Source organism: Anticarsia gemmatalis, chromosome 12 (assembly GCF_050436995.1).
Source record: "Anticarsia gemmatalis isolate Benzon Research Colony breed Stoneville strain chromosome 12, ilAntGemm2 primary, whole genome shotgun sequence".
NCBI lineage: Eukaryota > Metazoa > Arthropoda > Insecta > Lepidoptera > Erebidae > Anticarsia > Anticarsia gemmatalis.
This window is the reverse complement of record NC_134756.1, coordinates 6,481,042-6,494,391: the sequence shown is the minus strand read 5'-3', so window position 1 is coordinate 6,494,391 and position 13,350 is coordinate 6,481,042. Positions and strand designations below refer to the sequence as shown.

The following is a 13,350-nucleotide window of genomic DNA, read 5'->3' as shown; positions in this document are numbered from 1 at the left end:
TATTCAAACGTTCAGCATCAACTTACGAATTGCCGAATGAAAGTCTCATAGATTTATTCTCAGAAATAACAGCAGACAGATATTGTTTATCTCTTTATTTATATTCGCCCGTGATATATCACAACAATCAGATTCCGCGGGCAATTTTATGACGTACATAGCTCTAGTACTTCTACCTACTAACTTGCTCTTGGCTTTTATCTGGCAGCTCTTTCTTTACATTATTGTATCTTTGTGTTTCAATGTTCAGAAGTTCTCAATCCTTTTGTTATAATATTCTAACAATTTATACTTAATGTTGCAAATTACGAAAATGATAAAGTAGAGTCATCATGTTGCTCATTTAGGTTTTCCCAGGAACGAAAACTTCGAGAATGAGCATTTTGAGGAATTATTTATGACACCAAATAAGTTAGTAACCGGTGGATTTTTACCCTTGCAGCCCTAAACTTCTGTTGCCCGTCTGATCGTGAGTCATTTAAGGAACTTTTAGGTTCAGTTTAAATGTTTTTTGTTGTCTACAGACTACATAGCACGATATGGCCGCATGGCTGAGCAGGCAGCGCGTCGTAAGTTCTGGCAGATCCTCTCCGCCGTGGAGTACTGTCACGAGAGGCGCATCGTTCACAGAGATCTCAAGGTACGTCTCAATCACGCTAAAGGAAGGAAACTTAAATATAAACCACCTGACATACAAGCCACTTGTTTGCTTACTACGCAAAACCGTGTCAACGAATGCTAATTAATGATTAAGTTTATTTATAACTGGGAGTACATCTTTTTTCTTTTTATAATTTTTAGGTTTCCAACTAATGGTGTATCATATTATATTCTCAAAAACAATCTCATGGTATTTAAATATTCCATAAGATAGAGTAAGATTTATGTGGCCTCTAATTAAGCAACGCGTGCATTCTTTATGTGATACCTCGGAATATGTGCGTGGGCGTACCCAGAAGATACGTTAACCAGGGTCATATCCATCTAAGTTTCTGATATTGACCTCCACAGATGTTATGAGTCGACAATAGACAGATAAACTAACTGCGTTCATCAGAAACTTACAGCAGATATTGTTTTAAGAAATAGTCTCAATATATTTTTATCGTTGTCTCTATCTGTTTGAAGAATAGGCTCACTATATTGTAGAGAGTTTAAGCTCCACAATAACTTAACTGTTCTGACAGAAATTAACGAATTTAATCTCAAGTAAAACGAACGCCAACGCACTTGTCAAAATACAAAATGTTTTAGTTGCCTCCTATTTACCATTAGGAAAGTCAACATTAAAGTGAACGTTGTTTGTTATCAGCAACTTAATAGCTGTAAATTATTGCGGGACAAGTTAAGCTCGAAACCTTGGGCTCTAAGTACTAACCCATTTAGATACACAGCATTTATTGTGCCTCGCTGCGAAGAGCTTAATTAAAAAACAAAATATAATTTTAAGGCTCGGAGACGGCGTAGATTTTAATTTCACGAGAGACTTAAACCCTTGCCTATCATGAAAAATACATTACCGTCCGTGGGTGAATTTAGTTAGTGGTTAACTAAACAAAGTTGGCAACTAGACTAAAATAACAGTTTGGTTAAGCATTTTGCATAAATCTATTCCCAACTTCGCTCCGGCAGTTAGCAGAGTAGTTTGCGAGCACGCGTTTTCGCGAAGTGTTAAAATGTTGTTAGAGAGCTTTTTAGTGTCCTTCCAAAACTATATTGAAACATTTCAAGTTATCCATTTACTATTTTAATTATTGGCCGCTTTAGATACACTTTATTTCATTATCGCTATTCCGAGAAATTAATCCGGAGTTTCTTCGAAGCGCAAAGTTTTAATGTCTGTTTTAAATTACGACATTTAGGTATTCAAAGACAATGGACAATAATGTATTGCACTTTTTGTAACATTCTATTAATATAAAACAAGAAACACTTTAAAATTTTATAGCCCTCGTTCATGTCGCAATTATTAGTATTTATGATATGATAATTCATATTATAATAAATTAAAGCTGATATAACTATTATACTTATGGAAATAGGACATTAAGATCTAATAGCGGTAAAACCTTGATGCCGCAAAATGCTCTTTTCATCCCATAAAGGTAAAGATAACGCCACAATTAAGTAGGCACAGTGTTTAATTTCCTCTTCCTCAAATGAGGTCATATGTATATAAAACGATACCTGCTAATATGCAGTTAATTTTGGCGTAGGATGTCAATCTTGTGAAGTTACATGGTGTGCTTAAATGAAGTTTTCCTCGCAGGCGGAAAATTTGTTATTGGACGCGAATATGAATATCAAGATAGCAGACTTTGGATTCAGCAACTACTATGCGACTGGGGAACTGCTCGCGACTTGGTGCGGCTCTCCACCATATGCTGCCCCTGAAGTCTTTGAAGGGAAGAGATACACGGGCCCTGAAATTGACATTTGGGTAAGATAACATTCATTAAGTCCATGTTAATGGTTCGAACTATAAAATAATTTAACGACTTTTAGCCACAAAAGCTAGAAGGCGACTTGATACAATTTGATTTATCGCTAGACATTTGTAGCTACGTTAATGAAAAAATCTTTGATCTTTTATGTTTAATAGTAAGATTACTTTTAAGTTATAATTAGATGAGGTGAGACTCAATCGATTTTTTTAAGTAGGTTACGTATGCCGGTCACATGAACTTCGACTGCCTATTTATCAGTCACAGCCAACACACTAGTAATAAATTTGCCTTGTGACGTCATGGAACCAATTTACACATTTATGATTTGTGATACTATAAAAGTGTCGTTTGGAATTATGAAAAGTTTTATTAAAGCCTGGTTTAGAACTAAAATATTTTTTTCCTGTCTAATTTTGTTTTTCGAGATTATAATATGTATTTGGATTGATTATATTCGGATTGATGTGTAGCATGATTAAAACATCAATGAATATAATATGACTTTGCGCTAGCTATTCGAGACTGATATAAAATATTACTGAGGTATTTTCCTTTATCACATCACGGTCAGGCTAGCGAGTTGGCAGACAGGATTTTCTTGGGACTAATGATAATATATTTTGTTCACAGAGTCTCGGTGTAGTGTTATACGTCCTCGTGTGTGGGGCTTTGCCTTTCGACGGCTCCACTCTGCAGTCATTAAGGGACAGAGTGCTCTCCGGCAGATTTAGGATACCATATTTTATGAGCGAAGGTAAGCGACAAGAACCTCATTATGATTCCATTTTAAACTTATCTAGCGTACTATAATGTAATCATGACATGCATTAGACCGTGTCGACATAACATCCGACTATATTTAACGCTGTACATAGTTGTGAATTATAGCCTGTGTATAGAAAGAGAAAATATTGCTTCATAGTTTTACGATTCGTTATTGAGCCTCGACATTGCTTTCTTTATTGAAGAGTGTTCAAGGTTAGAAAGACTACGTCACGGCATTGTCCGACTATCGTACCGAAACTGTAAACTAAATTACCCTTGACGCTCTACAAATGGATGACGTATGTGCTTAGCGTCGTACCTGCTAATCGTTATGAGTCTGGCTAAACGTTTGTTTACGATGTTTCGCTAACATTTTGAGTTTCTACTCACGTCTGCATTCATTTAGAATACCTTTGCTGGCTAGAAATTTTGCTTGACTTTTAAGGGCGACGCAGGCGAAAACTCATTTGCTCAAAAAGGTATACAAGTAGGTAACAATGACACTTGCCTACGTTGAGTTTGAAAAGAAAACAGTTTCTGTATGAGCAAGTTCTTAAGTGTTACTGGGAGATTAAGTAGGATTCAGACGGACTGACTCGTTTCGACAAACTTTGCCAATTTTCTTTCTAATTAAGAAGATTCTTTGTTGTAAGGCTGGTTGTCTTAATGGTTCGAATGATGTAATGCCTGTTTTATGCGAAAAGCTGTGCATTACTAGTAATATTGATTAACTTTTAGTGGTCAGTTTCACATTTTAAGCCAAGTCGTCAGATCTTTACCTGCGTTGGGATTTTTTACCTAGGTATTAAAGTATCCAAGTATAACCTGTTTCTTGTGTTGCTATATCTACCTGCTCTTAAAATTGCTTCCTTAGATAAATGAGAATGTGTAGTTTTATATCGATACCTAACAATATTCAGGTACTTTACATAGACGTCACAAATTAAATTCAGTACTATTATAGAGCCCCATATACCATCTGTCAATTACGGAAAAAGAACATTCGATAAATAATATTTATGTGCAACACATTGAATTGTAAAAAACTAGCAACATCTGTATAAATATGAGGTTTTCAGTGGGTCAAATCTGCGTTGTGTATTTTTTTTAATTTCTGTTAATGGAATTAAAAAAATAACGTAACGCATAAAATCTGTTAATCGAAAAACTGGAATAAAAAACATAAACCAAATAATAGGTTACTCAAAAACATTTTACTGTCACAATATAAGCATCGAAAATCCCGGTGAAAGAATCCTTTGAGCGTATTACGTTAACAACTCCCTACTTCCCGATAAATAACGCAATGGAAACGGATTTCTGTGAAAAGAATTCTTGCACCGAAATAGCAGAGCAGTTTAGTTTAGCATTTTTCCTCAAACTCAACGAGGAAAAGGGAAAAAGAAGACTATTTACAAATAGAATACATTTTAGGAGATACTGTTTATAGCCATGTTAAGACCGGCCTTAAATAAAAACATGTTTAGGTACGTCTGAAATGAAACCGATTAACTGTAATAAGTCATTGTTAATGAATCATACACACTAGCCGAGAAACTATTGTGGACGTTGAAGATAAAAAATAATGAAATCGATAAGCGGCCTAGCACTTGCGTCATCGCTATGTTCAATCATGCATCCCGTGGACGCGCGGACGAGCGGACGGCGCGCGAACACTGACCAATAAATTATGACTGTTCAACAAACGTATTCTTGAAATAAGAAATTACTTAAATCCGTGAGACTCGTCTTTATTTTCAGATTTGTTGAAAACAATATTAGCTTTACTTATCCCACTTTTGAAGTTCTATTGAAATGTAAATCGCTTTGCAAAATATTTTTGTTTAATTTAGAAAGTTTGCAAGTGGGCCGTCTAAGTTGTATGTCTTCTAGTAGAAAGTGAAATGTCTTAAAATAATTTGCTAAAATTGGCTGAAGAAAATCTTTTATATAATTAGTTATAATTACTACTGTAACGATCTGAATATCAGTTTAGATTACAATGTTACAATGGATTAATGGAATCAATAAATCATTTATTGTTGTGAACAATAAAGTTTCCACAGTTTCCCACAAAAAAAACATCAACCTAAATGAGGATTAGGTATCAAAATAGTTGGATTAGATTGCTATGTTGTTATTATAATTTGTTACTTAAATTGACTACTCGGTGACTTTTTTGGTACTAACGTATTTAACAACTATTGCTAAGGTAATTACATTGAAAGTTGATTAACCGCTAATGTAATTATAACGATTTCTGAATACAAAGTTATAAATACTTAAGCCTTTAAAAATATTTTAAATTGTCTTTGTAGATACGCGTAGGACAGTGGAGACCTAATGAAACGCTATCAAATGTTATTTTATAACCTCAGATGCTGTCTGGATGACGAATCAAAGTCACCCTCTAATGTACTTAAAAAGGGCAACGTCTTTCGCAGCTTGTACGTCCTTTTTGGTTAATTCAATAAGCACCTTGATGCTGATGACGGGCACGATCCAGAAATAGTGAGTGCTGACGTTAGATATAGTACGTCGATACATTTCTCAGTGAAGGTTTGACGTAAGAAATGTTAATGACTTTTGATAAACACACGATATAAATTAGAAGATATTAAAATTCTTGAGAAACTTGCTTTTATCCTTTGTTATTTAATAGCTGCTTCGTGGAAAAATTTCAGAATTTTCAAGCGTCACAACTATACCGATGTGCGAAATACAAAAATGAGCAAAACTGGTACCTACTTATTTTGGACATGTATGTGACAGCTACTACATGCCCAAAGTTATTTTGCCAAAATTAGATACTATTCAGAAAAAGGGAACACGATTTAGAACTTCATCTCCTTATATTGCAAAAACGTAAATAATAGTTATTTCTTCATTTATAGTTTCGCCAGTAACTACACTTATTTTATTCAAGAGATTATTGCCGACCGCCAGGGATTCGGTCTTGTTCAGGTAATAGCTGGTAGAGGATGTTACGTGAGGCGCGTACGAATTGTTAACAGACGCATTAGACCTTATTCTACGAAGGGCAAAAAGCGAAAACGTTTGTATTGTTCAAGCCTATCGTATTTCACACATTCATATTCATTTATGAAACGGCATCCTTTCTTTCAGGGCACCTACCCACTTGCGCAAAAAATGGGTCAGTTGTCCGTAAATTTTTAATCAGTCCAGTTTGTAGTGCTTTTAAAGGACGAGTGTGGTTCCAAATGTCCTCTAGACCGTTGTCAGTCGGCTGTGGCCCTTATTACAAGCGTTGTACGCCCCTCGCCCACGAAGCACCTTGTCTGCGTCCTCATCATGAGCAGTGCTTGTAACTCTGCCGCCGGGGACGAACGTGCCCATTTCGACAAATTAAAAAAACGCAGCTCGTTCGCTTCCTCGCTATAGCACTAACGAAGGGATTATTTCCTTTTCTATGGCGCAAGGATTGAGGTCGCCTGAAGGATGTTACTTAACTTTCTCTTTAATCATCGCTTTAAACGCTACTTTTTTAATAGGTACGCTTTTATATTTAACGACTTCGCCCTCGGTTAAAAACTTTTCACCTAAATGAGGCCGTATTATATTATTTGGGTTACGAACAAGGCTCTTTATGAATAATTCAGATTTGTAATAGAAACTTCATGTGGAGGTCTTGTCTTAGGAAGTTTACGAGTTTCGATGAATTGAGAAAATCCTTTCTGAATTAAGTAGGCGACTAGTAGGTAACTCAAACAAGTTTGGTTAAATCAATTCTCAACTTGCCAGATTGGGTGACCGTAGATTTCTTACAGAAAAGTAACAGTGAAACATTTTCTACATTCCTTTCGAGTACAATGTAGGTACATATATGTCTAGAGAAAATTGAACACGAAAGTAATTGCTACACTTAATATTATATTTATGTTTTTTTTTCTTATGTTTAATTACGTAAGTATATTATAGTTAATGATGAAAATACAACAAGATTATAAGAAAAATATTAAAAATACAATGGAAAACATAACCTTTTATTCAGAGAAGAATGAAGTTTTTGAAAACAATTACTCATGCTTAGCTCTACCCAGATGTCTATCACACGTGAACATTTGAATTTGGCTCTTACGTTTCTTAATATATTATGATGTTCCATTTTGTTACCGGCTTACGACGGATCATCGATTCATGACAAATGATTTATCGTCGTTTTTGTAAAAAAATTCCTTTACATTTACATACCTTAGATATATTACCTTGTCTAGTTTTTTAATTTATCGACATTTTTTGTTTCCTCGGAAACGTGTAGTTTAAAACATTTAAGGTATCTTAAACGTTGGCAATTGTAATAATTAACTATTGCTGTTGAGTTTCTTCTTAAAAATCGATATATCTTTATTAGGAATTTGTTTGTAATAATCAAGTAAAGTAAACATAATATGAACTTATGATTTCTTAACAGTAAACCGATTTAATTAATTTATTAAACCTTCTATGTCTACACTTTGCGCCGGTGAATCCCCAAATACGTTATTAAAAGTGGCTTATTATGCGATAAAGCAATAAAAGACATTTAATATCACATTCCGGATATCACAAGCGCATTCGGTTAGCGTTCGACACGCGACTAACTGGCAGTAATGTCTCACTTTTTATACTTAATACAAAAGGCATTGCGTGTTGGTATTAACGCCTCAAATAAACTATGTGTGTTTGAGGTGCGTATAATTTACTTTTTCCCTACATGTTCGCATACGCTGACGATTTCCTTTCCGTTGCGAAATTAATCACCACTGTTGCATGTTCGTAATGTTCCATATTCACCCACTGTGTGCATTGTACTGCGCCCATAAAGATTGCGGATTGAGATTACAAAACCGGTAATCATCATATACCGCACCTAATTACTATGTGAAACCAAAAGCATTATATTTTTAATTACTTTAATGTTAGCATTTTTAATTTATTTTTTTTGATGATTCGACATCCATTCGATTTACAAAGTAAATGAGTAGGTACGTTAAAGTTTCGTAATGAAATATCGTGGTAAAAAATATAATGTTGACTTAAGCTTTTTAAAATTTGCCCATACTTTTTTTATACCCAGGTCTTGAACTTGGTAAATATCAGTCCCATATGCGAAGTTAAAAAAATCATAAGTTAAACGCATGGCCACCGAAAAAGGCATTATTACGCATGAACTGTCGTCACGTCGCTCATAACGGAGGACATTATGAAAAATGTATTTTCTTTCAGGGGCAATCGCTAGCCTCTGACGTCACCGCGCCGTAGAAGTATGTGTATGAAGTGTTTCGTGTAAATTCAACACATGCTTTACCTATAAACTGATATTTTTCTTTCTATTGCGAAATGTAGGCGAAAAATAAAACGCGTTCGTAAGGCTAACACAATTTTAACACTCATTCTCCATGCTCTGATACTTTTTGCGTGGTTTAATTCGATAAATGTGGAATATCGTCTTTGTATGAAATTGGTTTTGTTAACATTGCTACAGAATAAAGAGTAGAAACATTGCGATTATTGCGATGTTGCAAAAGTTGGCAATTTAGAAAATGTTCACGCAATTTCGGTTTGAAAAAGATGCTTTGTCGTTAGTATCATAACTAAACCAGCCTACTCAGAATTAAATTAAATGATCAACACTGAACATGATAATAGTGAATTAACGATGATGAAAACATATAATCGAATGACTCACTTATCAAGTTCTAATAAAATTATAATAATGTAGACAACTTCCGTTTGTCCTAGAATGGTTGACAGGAAGGAAGATTTGCATCGGAACTAGAGGAAATATGGCATTAATTTTTAAGCCTAGATAATGTTATGTGAGAACGTCGCGACACTGAGAACACGTGATTGCTTGACATGTTTCATCATCATAATATTAAGTTGTTGCTACCTAATTTAATCTAGACAATGTCGTTGTTAAGTAAACCAATCTTGGTAATTCCATTCTCGCGTAAGCAAACGTGGTCTGTTTTTGTTAAATGCGGACTGGCAGACTGGTTAATATTATGAGGTTTTTCCTTTAAACATTATTATTTATATTATCTAAATAAGTACTACATTGCAGCTGTTCTACAGGAAAATTGCTAAAAAGCAAATACAACTTGGCTGGTCAAGATAAATAACTATAAAAAGTTGGTCCAAAGTCAAATTAAATGACAAACATTTAAATACATATTACATTGTAGTAAAAGAAAAATATTTTGGCTCAAGTCGCGTGAAGTGTTGAAGTTTTTATATTGTTGTCGTAGTGTGCAACACAGTTGGATGTACGTCAGCTGGCTTATGGTTATGTTTACATGTGCTTTATGGGTTGTAATTGCCGGCATTAGTGGCGGGCGACGGGCCATTGGCAGCGCGAGGCGGCTCGACGCGGCTCGACGCTATGGCGGCGAGGGCTGCGGTGACGCGAGAGACTGGCGGCCGCGCGGCCCCGCGGCGTGATCGTAAAATCGCACAAGTTCACGGAGCACCAACACTCCCGTCTTCGGGGCGTCCACCCGACTTTCCACCGATTCATTAAATAACACCCGCACATTTTTCACCCGATTGCGTCAATGGTCAAGAGAAGCACGCGATATTTGCGTCTTAGCGATTATTAATAGAACCGCCTGGCAAAAAGTCGACCACTCATCGACTTTATTTTAGAAAGCAGTGAAGGAAGGTAAATAAAATAGTATCTTCGAAATTACTCTTAGTTGATGCGTGGCGTGTTTTGTTAGCGCGGATTTGGACGCGTGCGGGCTATTTTCGTCGTACGATAGCGGTTAAACGAATATTTATAATCGTATTCGTCACTCGAATCGAATCTATGTTTTGTTAATGCTAAGTAAAGAGCAAGTACGGCGAATGATATATTTACACAAGATTATTTTCGGTATTGGATTTATTTATTTCTCCACAGGCGTCATTCTCTTTCGGCACATGAAAGCAATTATTCGTATTTTCGATGGAATGACGCATGACCTGAATGTTTTTGATATATGACAATTTCTAAATATCTTTTAGTATATCTCGATGGAAATAGATTAAATAAAGTTTCATTGAAAGGTACTTACATAAAGAGAATCAACATAACGAAAATGTTACAAACGAGAAAACTTTGGCTCTACCTTTATTTAGGCTTAACCACAATAGACTGCATCGATCTATTATAGAAATAAGCTGGAAAATACGTTACTAGGTTGATTAAATAACATGAGACAAGTTGGTACAACAAATACACTTAAAATCACGTTAAAGTTTTGTGCGTGAACTCTAGGTTATATCATAAGAATCACATAAATGGTCCACGTGTCATACCTTGCGGCACTCCATTTTGAAGACTGCTATGAACCTCGGCACTTTAAGCCTCATCATTATGACCCTCGTAGACATAAAATCTACGTTCAAAGATTCAGAGAAACAGCACCTTTTCCAATTTAATTTGCTAAGCTTCACTCTTGTTAAACGTATTTCGGGAAATTCAAATTGAGTTCTTGATTGACGCGATACCGTAAACTGAGGTTAATTCGTATTGACGGATAAAACAGACGATAAATGGAAATACATTAAATACGAAAAACACTTTTTACGAGATAAAAAAGACGGCTTGATTTTAGAACAAATTCTATTAAGTTTATGTACCTACTTACTAATGGTAAAATAAGTAAAATTGTATTATTATTTTCTATATTTTTGTTGTGCTTGAGGAATGTGACAGTATGATTGATCCAAATGGCCATGGAAATGTGAATCATGTTTATGTTTATATTAATTATACGCTTAAAGTTCAGAAAACAAGCATTAGGTATGTCTCAGAATCATGCCTACAAAATAATACTTACTAGCTTTAGGTATTTACCTAGAGCATATGTTATTGAAACAGATTTATTACTCTAAATGCGACGAAATTACAATTGCTAAAGTACTCTTCATTGGATTTACCGAAACCCATTTTTCCCAGATATAAAGATACTTAGGTACATAAAGATTCGATTTCCGTTACATCAATACACCGGTATTTCCTACATCATTGATAATTATTATATCGCGGCGTTGACATCGGCTAACTGTGATCCGGCTTACTTTGATCCTGTAGCTGATGTCATTACTCCGAGTGACGCAAACTAAAGCCTTTGTAACTGAATTAACAATGTACGTACATTTGTAAAAAAGCTAATCAATCGTTGAACCATAATTAAATGTTTTGTACCACAAAAAATGTGAACTCTTGAACGTGGCTGTTACATTTTACGACACCTAGTTAGGATGTGTAGCACCTAATAATGTTATCACGCGTCTCTGACTGAGACGAAATTACCTTGGCAGTTGATGTGTGGGCCTGGCGTTAAGGAGCGTAGAACATGTTCGTCGGTGTCGGAGGTTCGAACATTTTGCAACGGATGTGACCGTCATTTGGCGCAACGACCGTATTTGCTCGGCTCGACAGACCTATGACGTCATTTTCGTTACCAAGCCACCCGCCTTGTGACCTTTCTGTGTTTTCCGAGCACCTTGCCATGCCTGCCACTTAGAGTAAAGGATGAATACATACGGTTTTATATTTCGTTATATTATATTTGCGATATGACTTCATTGTAGCTACCTGACAAGCTTTGAAAAGCTTTTAGAACGTTTAAGTAGGCAAACGGACGTTTCAAGTGCGCATAAATTGAGAATACCGAGATTTGTAGCTCTTATTATATGCACAAGAACTCATTAACAGCAAACAAATATTTTGACACATTAATACCTGTTTACACATGTAAAATCTCAACAAAGACACGTTAATCGTAGGTATTTGGTTATAATCACGTGTCCCATTATGTCTCACAATATTCTGATTGCGTGTTATTCAGGTTAATGACCGGTGCAGATAAAAACTTGAACTCTGCAGTGAGTTAATTGATGAACAACCAAACATACTAAGTGTTTTGTTACCTACCGTCTACCTCTTTACTCCGCACCTCTACGTCAAGTGATCTAATTATACGGTTTTGTACGTCACTTGATGATTACCCTTCTGTAACAAAGAGGAAAGATTTGTGACGCACATCTTTTGCTGATGGAATCATAGATCCTACGATAAAATATTAAATGTAGGTTCATATTGTAATTGACTAGCCAAAGAAATCTGACTGGCTAGGTCGGTCGTAATTACAATGCTATTTTTCTTTAGCAGGTTATAATGAATATTAAAAGAAAAACTTTATATTTAATACTCGTCTTGTGGCCGAAAGTCAGGGTATAAGACAATATGCAGACTTTGGAGTCGGTGATAACAACGTAACTTACGATAGAAATAAAAAGTGTTGCGCCATGTTAATCTACTCAAACCACAACTATTAAAAACATAATTAAGTTGTTTTTACCCAATTATATTTTCACTGTCGAATGAAATAATACGATTAATTTTGAGTCCCTAATTAACTATTATCTTTCACTGCGTTTTGTACAAACATCTTTAGGAAAAAAGAAATGAGACTAGCGTAACTTTGGTTTCAGATTGTGAGTCCCTTATCCGCAAGATGCTGGTCCTGGAGCCAATGAAGAGGTATACCATAGAGCAGATAAAGAAACACAGGTGGATGGCTGCCGAGCCTTATACCGTGCCTGTAGTGAGTGCAGACCCAGCGAGGAGTCCTGCCCACGCTCCTTCACACCAAGAACCCAATGAACAGGTGTTAAGGCTCATGCAGAGCTTGGGTATTGATCCTGTTAAAACAAAAGAGGTAACTATCGAAAATATTCACATTTATTCGCTATCGATTACAATAAATCTTTCTTGAAGATTTCAGTTTCGAAGCTATTGCTCCACGTCTGTTACATTTCTGTGTTTTGTTTTAAATACCTGTAACTATTCTATATTTACATTAGTTTAAACACTGCCATGTCTTTCGTTTACAGAGCCTTAGATCCAACAGCTACGACCATCACGCGGCAATATACCTTCTTCTGCTAGAGCGGTTACGGGCGCGAGCAGCAAGTGGTGCAAGTGTGTCAAACGTAGAAGCGCGCACCAGACCCTCGCGTCGACCCTCCTCTGTAGCTGATCAAGCTCTCGCTAAGGAAGCTCACGATGCGAGGCGAGAACATCATAATAGGTAAGTTAAGATTGTTCTTAGATCAACAAGTCTTGTGCTATGATTTGGAGAAA

At 35.8% G+C, this 13,350-nt stretch overlaps 1 protein-coding gene across 1 annotated transcript in view; it reads left to right on the top strand.

Annotated features, from left to right (window-relative positions):
- Positions 1–13,350, top strand: part of Sik2 (Salt-inducible kinase 2) — a 36,357-nt gene that overhangs the window by 19,484 nt on the left and 3,523 nt on the right. The window contains exons 4-8 of the mRNA XM_076121184.1: positions 525–640; positions 2,270–2,440; positions 3,078–3,201; positions 12,699–12,925; positions 13,101–13,297. Coding sequence (XP_075977299.1) covers positions 525–640; positions 2,270–2,440; positions 3,078–3,201; positions 12,699–12,925; positions 13,101–13,297 — 835 coding nt within the window. The remainder of the gene's footprint in view (positions 1–524; positions 641–2,269; positions 2,441–3,077; positions 3,202–12,698; positions 12,926–13,100; positions 13,298–13,350) is intronic.